We start from the raw sequence: 9,194 nt of genomic DNA, 5'->3' as shown, positions 1-9,194 counted from the left end.
CGTGGTCTGCAGGGCGTCACCAGCTACTTGGCCTTCTGGTGCCCAGCAGCAGCAAAGGGCAGAATGTTCTTTTCGAGACTGGCAGCACGTTTTCTTGAGATGTGAAGTGTGTTCCCCAGATAGGCTGTGCTCCCGCCTGAGACAGGCCAGGCCTGCCAGCAGAGGCATCGAGTGCCGCTCCGGCCAGAGCCGCGGCGCCGTGGGCTGGCTGAGGTGAGTGTGGGTGCTCCCCCTGCCTCCTCCTTGGCCTCCGTTTCCCTCTTGTTCCCGCGAGCAGCTCACGTGGCCGAGAATTCTGCGGAGCCAGAGTCTCATTCCTGAGCGCCTGAGACGCAGAGAGGGCTGGTTTTGGGGAGGCAGGTCCCCGAAACCCTGGGCAAGGGCAGGCCCAGCAGCCCCGCCAGCCATCCTATGAGGTCGGGCCATGCCCAGCGCGTAAGGGGCCTTGGGGACAGTGCTGGGCAGATGGAAAGCCGAAATGAGCTGCAGTTGGTGCCCGGTGCCATGTCTGTCGGCACGACACAAACCCTGTGGCCCAGGAGAGCGGCATGGGTCACCCTGGGCCATGAGGGCCCCTCCGAGCCGCAGCCATGCCCACCGGGGTCACTGGCGGCCGGAGGGCCAGGTGGCAGCTCCGAGCCTCCCTAGGGCTTGCAGGCTGGCTCCCCACGCCGTCTATGACCCTGTCCCATGCAGGGACCCTGGGGCCTCCTGCCCAGATTTGGGCCCCACGGTCGGCTTCACCTGAGGCCCGGGGGGATCCCAAAGCTGCAGCCCACAGCCCACCACCCGATGCTACGGTTCCACCGTGAGTCACCTGCGGGGTCCGGCCATGTGCCCTTGCCATCACAGAGCAGGGGACAGAGAGAGGACCCCAGTGGGACATTCAGTCCACTTGGAGAAGACATGGAGGCGGGGACTGTGTCTCTCACCTGGTGAGAGGGGGCTGCCCTGGGCCAGTGTCCCCACCAGGAGCGTCAGTGCGTCAGCGTCACCTGGAAACTCAGAGGAAACAGAAGCCCCGCCTCCGGGGACGCTCCTCTGACAGAGACTTGATGACAGTGCTCTGCGCTCTGCACAAAGGCCTGGCGGGTGCTTGCTGGGGGCAACGCAGTCCTCACCACGCCCACCTGTCCACGTCGTCAGGCCAGCCCACTGCCGCCTCCAGCTGCCTCCCATTTCTCTGTTTTGTGGCCAAGAAACCAAACCAAATCGACCCTGTCCTGTTGGCCGGCCTGCAGCCAGGCCCACACTCACCCCATGCCACAGAGGGCACGTGGCCCTGGGGCTCCCTTCCTGGCCCTGTCCCCTTGCGGTGAGGCCAGCCTTGACCCCCGCCTGGAGGAGCGAGGAACGCTCCGAAGGTGCCGCTCACGGAGCTGTCAGATAAGTTCCACTCACTTAAAAAATGTAAAAAGGAAACACACATCCTTGTTTGGTTTTGCACAGAATGTGTCTGGAAGGACACAGCCGCTGGGGCTGGAACCTCGGGGCCAGTCACTCCCATGGGATCTCTTGATTTCCTTTACAGTTTTAGTAACTATTAGAAAATTCGGCCGAATAGCCACTGAGGTGCAGGTGTGGAAAAAGACACCCCAGAGCGCTGAGGCCGTGAGAGTCTCAGTTACCAACTAGCCACCAGTTAAGTGTCCGGTCAAGTTCAGTGACTGAGCAGATTGAAACACAAAAGTAAAAATGCCGTGGGGCACCTGGGGGGCTCAGTCCGCTGAGCGTCCGACTCCTGACTTTGGCTCACGTCCTGATCTCACACTTTGTGAGATCAAGCCCCACACAGGGCTCTGTGCTGACAGTGCAGGGCCTGCTTGGGATTCTCTCTGTCCCCGCCCACCGTGTTCTCTCTCTTTCTCCCTCAAAATAAATAAACATTTTTTTAAAAGGAAATAAATAAAAATGCAAGGGTCAAGTACCTGAAACTACTTTTTTCCCAAGAAGAAAAAAAATAATAAAAGTATTAAGTTTTTCCAAGAAGGAAAAGTAATAACAATAAAATGCCATCAGCAGGTCGTTGAGTAATTCAATGCCAAGTCCACATTAACAAGGAACGGGCGAGCAGACCCAGCGCAGGGCTCTGCGAGGCCCCCAGCGGGGGACGCACTCCAGACAGCCAGGCCCCGAGGCGGTCGGGACCCCGCAGGAGCAGCTGGGCCTCGGCCAGGGCTGCCCAGAGCCCGCGCTCTCACAGGTCCGCAGGCTGAGCCTCAGGAAGGCTGCGGAGTCTCGTTCGGCGTAGAAAACCACACCCCGTGGTCCTTTCCTTCAATAGTTGGCTCAGTTTTTTAAAGAAAACTTCGGCATCAATTCAGTACCTTCAGAAATTTCCACCGTCTGAAAATTGTATAGGAAATTGTACATACCTCGTGCCGGCTGAATCACCCTACTGTTATTGAATCAGGGATGTAAAACGGATTTCCTCGATGCCTCAACAAGGGCCACAGTGGTCCCTGATGGTTTATATTTTTCCCTAAAACAAACCTTGGTGCGTGGCGTCTACACTGCGGCCTGGCCACCCAGGTGGGTGGCTGGTGTCCTCTCCACAGCAGGCGCGCTCCTTGGGGGGCACCATCCACTTCGTTAGCGCCGTCTGCGCCTACGGTCCCTGCCAGGATGCACCGAAATACTGCTCTCCTATCACTTTTCGGGAAGAGACTTGTTAAGCCTAAAGAAAAAGCCGTTTTGAGGGGAAAAGAGGCTCTTTCACACAAAGTGTCTCTGAATTTGCTCTTCCCAAATGTTTATAAAGGAACGCTTCGGAGACCCTAGAGGCTGTTGATGTTGGGATCTGGAAGCTCGGCTGTGCTGACGCTCCCCCAAACCCCTCAGCTGCGCAGGCCCCTTCGCTGAGCGCCAGAGAAACTCATCCGTGAGGAGTGAAAACTCAATCAGCTTCTCTCTGTGAAGTTAATGTTTTCAGAAATGATAAGGATATTCACAGAAGCGTGACTACTGCACTCGGGCAGAGCCAGAGCGGCAGGCGGTGTGGACCGTGGGTGGGCCACACACCTGCCAACCATGCATGCCGGAGACACCCGCCGAGGGGCTCAATGAAGCCCCACGACCTCTGGCACTCGCGCCTGGGCCTTCCCAAACCCAGACATACAAGTTACCCAGAGAGGCCCTGGGACACGTGAGTGCCGTGGGCCCCAGGAAAGGACCATGCACTCACTCCTTCCCTCCAGCGAAGTGCAGAACCTCCAATCATTGACACCGAGGGAGACACGATACTTGATGTCACAAGACCCGCCAGGGAATGAACAGGGCCGGAGAGGTGACCTTCCGTCCTGCACCAGGAGAAGGCGCTGCAACACGGGGTGTGGTGACGTCAGGTGGACAGGATCTCCGTCCTGCACCCGAGGACTCTCCCCACCGCCCACCCTGGATTAAGACGGGGGTGGGCGGGTCCCGGGAGGCCCTCAGTCATGGCTGTGGGACGTCTCCCCTCCTCGCCCCTGCGTCCCCAAGTCTGCAGCTGACCTCAGGCCCACACCCCAAGCTGAACTACATACGGAACTCTGAGGACAGTGTAACATGAAGAATGCGTGCCTGTAGGTTCAGCTTACGGTGTCTGAAACCGCTCTGTACTCCTGCCAGGAAGAAGCTCCTGGCCCTGGTGCCCAGTCACAGACGAGAGAGGAGATTAAAACCCTGAAGCTCTTTCCAAATAACAGCGAACAGGCAGGCTACAAAAATCCTCCCTTGGAGAAAAGTCCTGACTTCTACCCTGCCCCCAGCAACGTTAGCCTTCAGATCTTTGGCAGGAAGGAGAAAAGAGCAAATCCTTACAGAAGAAACCTACAGGTTCTGTGCTGACAGACAGACCTGGACCCTGCTTGGGATTCTGTGTCTCCCCATCTCTCTGCCCCTTCCCCGCTCACACTCTGCCCCTCCCTCTCAAAAGGGAATAAATTGAAATAAACATTAAATAAATAAATAAATTGAAATGCTGCCTGTTTGAAACTTTTGACCACTTTTTACTAGTGTCATCTCATTTTTCTTATCAATTAGTGGGAGTTTGGGCATTTTGTAGCGATGGCTTAAAACTACACGTTGATGGAAGAAAAGAACCCTTCTTTCTCAGGTCCTTCTGGGAGGAGTGAGGGGGGCAGATTTGGGGCGGGGGCTCTCGTCCTGCTGAAATCTGGCCAGCACACGGATGTCCGCCTCCCTCCACCGCGGTCTGCCTCCACGTGTTTGCACGTGTTCGTAACACACACGTGCACATTCTATGTGACGGTTACTCTTTATGGCTACATTTTGAATCTCTTTTCCAGGTTTTTACATCTTTAGAGCCTGTATTTATAGGGTAAGCCTGGTGTGAACTCCAGGGCGAACAACTGTTGACCGCGGAGGTTTACCCAATTCTAATAGACCGGGTGAAAGCCAAGGCGCCGTTCGCAGCCGCGGGTAGTGGGCGCTAGCCCGTGGACCCCGGCTGCGGGACCAGGGAGGAGGGAGGTGCATGCAGAGTCCCCGGCAGATGACAGACTCGAGCCTCGGCGATGCGCGTCCGGGTCACGGCCCTGCCGAGGGCGGGCTCTGCGAGGTGGTGTTGGGATCTGGGAAGAAGTCCAACCCTGTTATGCCAGAGTCCGTCATGAACTGCTCAGTGCGTGCGCGCGCGAGGTCCAGCGCCCCGACACCCCCTGCTCTGACCTTCTCAGCAGGCCCCACGGCCCCGCAGAGCCTGAGCACCGCACCCGCTCCGCGCCCGCGTGTGCGCAGAGTGAGAGTGTGGCCGGAGGGGCCTTCTCCACGACTCCCCGGGAGCGACGCAGCTCGCCAGCAGCAGGCCGGAGGGGGCTCGGGCGGGCGCCCTGGGCTCACAGCCCCAAAACCGCGGAAGTGGAGGGCCGGTCTGAGAGGAGGCCGGCCCCATCCTCGCCCCAGCCCTGCCCTGGAACACAGAGCTTCTCCCTCGGTTCCCACACGAGAGACACCGACTTCGGGGCACACTGTCTTCCGGAACCCATCACGGGGAGCACAGAGTCCGTGCGGACAGTGAGGAGACGGGGCCTGTCTACGTAGTCAAATGATAATCACTGGTACCTGCTGGAAAAACCTGTGAGTCACAGTACGGTGGTTTGATTTCCGAAACAAAGGACTGTTTGGAGAATGTAAGAAATTCAGCCAGTTTGGCACATGATTTTCAATAAAGACCTTTCAGACACAGCTTAATTTTTCAAACGGTGTCACAAAAATCGCAGAAAACGGGTATCCCCCGGGCTTTCTCCTTTGTCCAGTGAGGCTCAGGGCAAACTGGCACCGCACACGGAGATGAAGGGAGTCTGTGGAAGTGTGACCCACAGCGAGGGACACACGGGGCCAGTGGTGGGCATTCATTTTCTCTTTTCCTTCATTTACTCCATGAGTCTGCACAAGGGTTATTAGGTGCAAATGTTAGCTCACTAAAAATATTTGTCAGCAATTTCTAGCTCTTGGGTAACAAAACAGCTATTTGAAATGAATATATTTTAATCCCGCATTATGCACACCCCGCCAGCCCCTGGACACACTAGCTTTCGGGCTGCTGTTAATTACAGATGGCGGCAGCAGGGGCAGTGAGGAGTTCTGGCCTGTGCCTGGGAAGCATCGGAACCATGAGCAGAATTCCTAACTAGAAGATGCCTGATCCTTGAATAAAAAATTAAGTCTAAAAGTAAGTCCTGAATGCAAATGTTCCAACATTTTCTATGAAAAATCAGGACCATGCTCTGTATTTTATTTGCACTGGGGTCACGTCCTACCACAGTCTGATCCAGGGACCTCGGTGCAAAGGGCATGAAGCCCCTCCACAGCTGCCCCGGCAAGTCCCTGTGGCCTCAGAGAGCGCCCGGGGGGCTCAGTAGGTTAAGCGTCCGACTTCGGCTCAGGTCATGATCTCACAGTTTGTGGGTTCGGGCCCCGCATCAGGCTCTGTGCTGACAGCTCGGAGCCTGGATCCTGCCTCAGATTCTGTGTCTCCCTCTGTCTCTGCCCCTTCCCTGCTCATGCTGTCTTTCTCTCCCTCAAAAATAAACAAATATTTTAAAAAAATTTTTTAAATCACAATTCAAGTTGCAAAACATTCTGAAATAAAAATGATGTGAATCATTTGTATCATTTTTGGTAAAATATTAATGGAAAACGGACGATTTCATAGCCTCTCCTGTCAGGAAGATTGCCTTCGTGCCTCAGGCCCTCCCATGAGGAATAAAACAACACAACCCCCCCTGGGGTGGGACCGTGAAGCGCAGGCCGCGTTTTCCTTGCGAACATGTACACATAAAACCAGAACTTTCCTTTTTCTAGTTTTTTCTTTTTTGCCAAAGAAAACTCGTGGCGCCGTGCACTGCTGACTACAGCCCTGCGGTCATTCCTAAAAGACTAAGAATCCTGAATCAGAGAACCTACAACCGTCTTGGTCCTACGGTAATTCTCGCCACCACCCACTCTGCACTTCTCCTGACCCCGAGCACGCAGGGCGGAGGGTCAGGACCACGGCGCTCGGGGGCACCTACCGGGGCACCGCGGCGTCTTGTGGGCCACGGCCGTGCCGCTGACGGGCCTCCCGTTGGGCGTGACGCACCAGCAGTATCCCGTGTAGCTGTGACACTGCACCTGCGGGGCGGCGGGGCAGGGTCAGCTGGGAGGCCAGGGGCTTCGCAGCTGCGGCCCCGGGACCCAGGTCTGCAGGAGACCTGGGCGCTTGCACTGGGCACTTACGCCCTGTGCCCACGGGAGCTCGCCACCCCAGAGGAGCCCCAGCTGGCCTGAGACACGCTCAGAAGCCCCCCGCTGGGCCCGCAGCGACTGGGGGGGACAGCATCCATCGTGCCCTGGGTCTCCCCAAGATCCCTGCCCTGCTTGCCAGGGCCCCCCCCTCTGCATGCCCACCTCCCAGCCCTGGGGTCTCCCCCATGCATCCCGCCCACCTCCAGGCCCCGGGGTCTCCCCAACATCTCTCCCCCGCCCGCCAGGCCCCCCCCCGCATGCCCACCTGCTGGCCCGGGGGTCTCTCCCCCGAATCCCGCCCACCTCCCGGCCCCGGGGTCTCCCTCGCATCCTGCCCCCACTCCCCCCTCCACAGAGACTACCTGAGGGGCACCTCCTGCCATCGGCACCTCTGCCAACTCCCCCCGCTTCCCCCTGCCAGGCCCTGGGAGGCCCAGGGATGTAAAAACACAGAGTTCGTGTCATTATCGGACAGCAGGTCCTGGTTGTTTCTCTACAGAGGGCTGTGTCCCGTAGCTCCGCACTTCAGGACTGTTCTCCTTAAGGGGGAACGGTAGTATTGACAGAATGACGCGGCCAAGACTCAACACGGAGGACTGGGTTATTTTCCTGACTGACGTTGACCCACGAGGTGGGAGGAAAGTCCTGAACCCGCCAGGCGCGCACGGCTCCTGCCGCCTGGCCTTCCCGCACCTGCTCCAGGAGGCGAGGGAGAGCCGGGACTGCTCCCCAGCGAGGAGCCGCCTCCCGGGCGCCTGGGCCAGGCCAGCCTCAGGGACAGTGGCGGGCAGCGGCCCGGACACGGGCGCCTGCGCCGGGAGGGGCGTGAGTGAGCTCCCCACTATCACCACTAGCCGTGGAAGTCAGCCCTGCCAGGAACTCCCTTCCAGCTGTTCACGGGACGCCCCCCAGGGATGCCCGGGCCCCTCCCCCATAGCCCCCGGGCCCCTTCCCCCATAGCCGCTCCCCTGTAGGCCCCCACCAGGGACACACTGGCCCCTCCCCCCGGAACGGACCTCCCCGGGACATCAGGACCCTTCCCCCGTAGCCCCCTCCCCAGGGCCACATGGGGTCCCCACCCCCATAGTCCGCCCCAGTCCCAGGGACGCCCAGGCCCCTCCCACCTATGCCCCCCCAAGGGACACCGCCCTCCCCCGTAGCCGCCCCTCCCCCCAGCTCCTGGCTGGCTCCTGGCTGGCACCGCGGGGGCTGGGCAGGGACGAGGGCTCACCTGGCTGTAGGTGCCGTCCTCGTTGCACTCGGGAATGAACACTTGCAGCAGCTCCCTCCGGGCCTGCTCCTGGGTGTACTTCCTCTCGGCCACGCACCGGGACACGTCTGCAGGGAGAGCGCAGCGCGCGCGCCAGTTACGCATCCGGGACCTGCGAGCGCGCCAGTCCCGGGCCGCGTGGGGGCGCAGGCCCGCAGGGTCCCCCGGGAGGTGACCAGGGCAGGGTTTTCTCTGCGCTTAGTGAACGAGGAAGCTGACGCTCAGAGAAGCCCCTCTGCTTGTCCTGCTAAGAGACAGACGTCGCTTCCGGGAACATGAAGACGTTCCGCGGCACTTGGGCGCCGGACGGCTCTCATGCGTCCAGGCCGCTGGAGGGGGCCACGCCCAGCCCAGACCCAATGCCTGGCCTGGGCACCGGCCACGTCCCACGCCCAGCCCAGACCCAATGCGGGCCCGAGCTGCAGGCCCAGGGCACCTGCTCCATCGGAAGACGGCCTTGGCAGGAAATCCACGATGGCCCTCGTGTGTGTCCCAGTGTCCCAGGGTCTCACAGTGACACTAAGGTCCTGCCCCCTCCCCCTCCAAGTGGAAAATCTGACAGTAAGTCAGATAAAACGTCAAATGTCCTTCACCCTCCCTCCACTCTGTCCCAGATTTTCGGGCGTTCACGTTAAAGAAAGCGCCTCCTTCCCACCGCTCCTTAGGAAGCTGCCCCTCGGACCCAGTAAGCTGGTGAGAACGGAAGCAGGGGACACACCAGAGTGTCTCGTCCCTGTCTGGACATGAGTCGGGAGATGGAGACCCTCACCCCAATCACGGACACGCACATGTGCAGGAGGGACGTGGTGGCTCGGGAGAGAGGCCACCTGTCACCTCTGTCCCCCCCACAGCCTGCACCAGCCCGCGCATGACGTCTGGGCCCAGCGTGCGCGTGTGACTCCTGCTGTGGCGCCCCTCACGGGCTCCGGGTGCCGGCCGCTGGGACCCCGCAGCACAGCACGGCCGGCCGAGCCCCCATGTGTGTCGTCCACGGTCCCATTGTCCTCAGACACGCCACCACGAGTTCACTTCCCTTCTCCGGGCCATCGTACCATGTAGCTCATCTGAGTTTTTAAACTTGAAAAGAATGGCTGTCTCAATTTTTCTAAAGTGTTTCCAGATTTAAATAACAGCTGTCTAGATCTTAGAGGCCCTCTGGACTCCGAGAACTGCTTCTTCAAACGCGTCCATCAGC

The 9,194-nt window shown here is 59.1% G+C and overlaps 1 protein-coding gene across 1 annotated transcript in view; it reads right to left on the bottom strand.

Moving 5' to 3' along the window:
* Positions 1-9,194, bottom strand: part of SMOC2 (SPARC related modular calcium binding 2) — a 101,999-nt gene that overhangs the window by 70,715 nt on the left and 22,090 nt on the right. The window contains exons 3-4 of the mRNA XM_029943275.1: positions 7,961-8,067; positions 6,516-6,615 (exon numbers count right to left, since the gene is read on the bottom strand). Coding sequence (XP_029799135.1) covers positions 6,516-6,615; positions 7,961-8,067 — 207 coding nt within the window. The remainder of the gene's footprint in view (positions 1-6,515; positions 6,616-7,960; positions 8,068-9,194) is intronic.

This window comes from Suricata suricatta, chromosome 7, assembly GCF_006229205.1.
Source record: "Suricata suricatta isolate VVHF042 chromosome 7, meerkat_22Aug2017_6uvM2_HiC, whole genome shotgun sequence".
In the NCBI taxonomy this organism is placed as follows: domain Eukaryota; kingdom Metazoa; phylum Chordata; class Mammalia; order Carnivora; family Herpestidae; genus Suricata; species Suricata suricatta.
The sequence above is the reverse complement of the archived record's forward strand: the minus strand, read 5'-3'. Positions and strand labels throughout refer to the sequence as shown.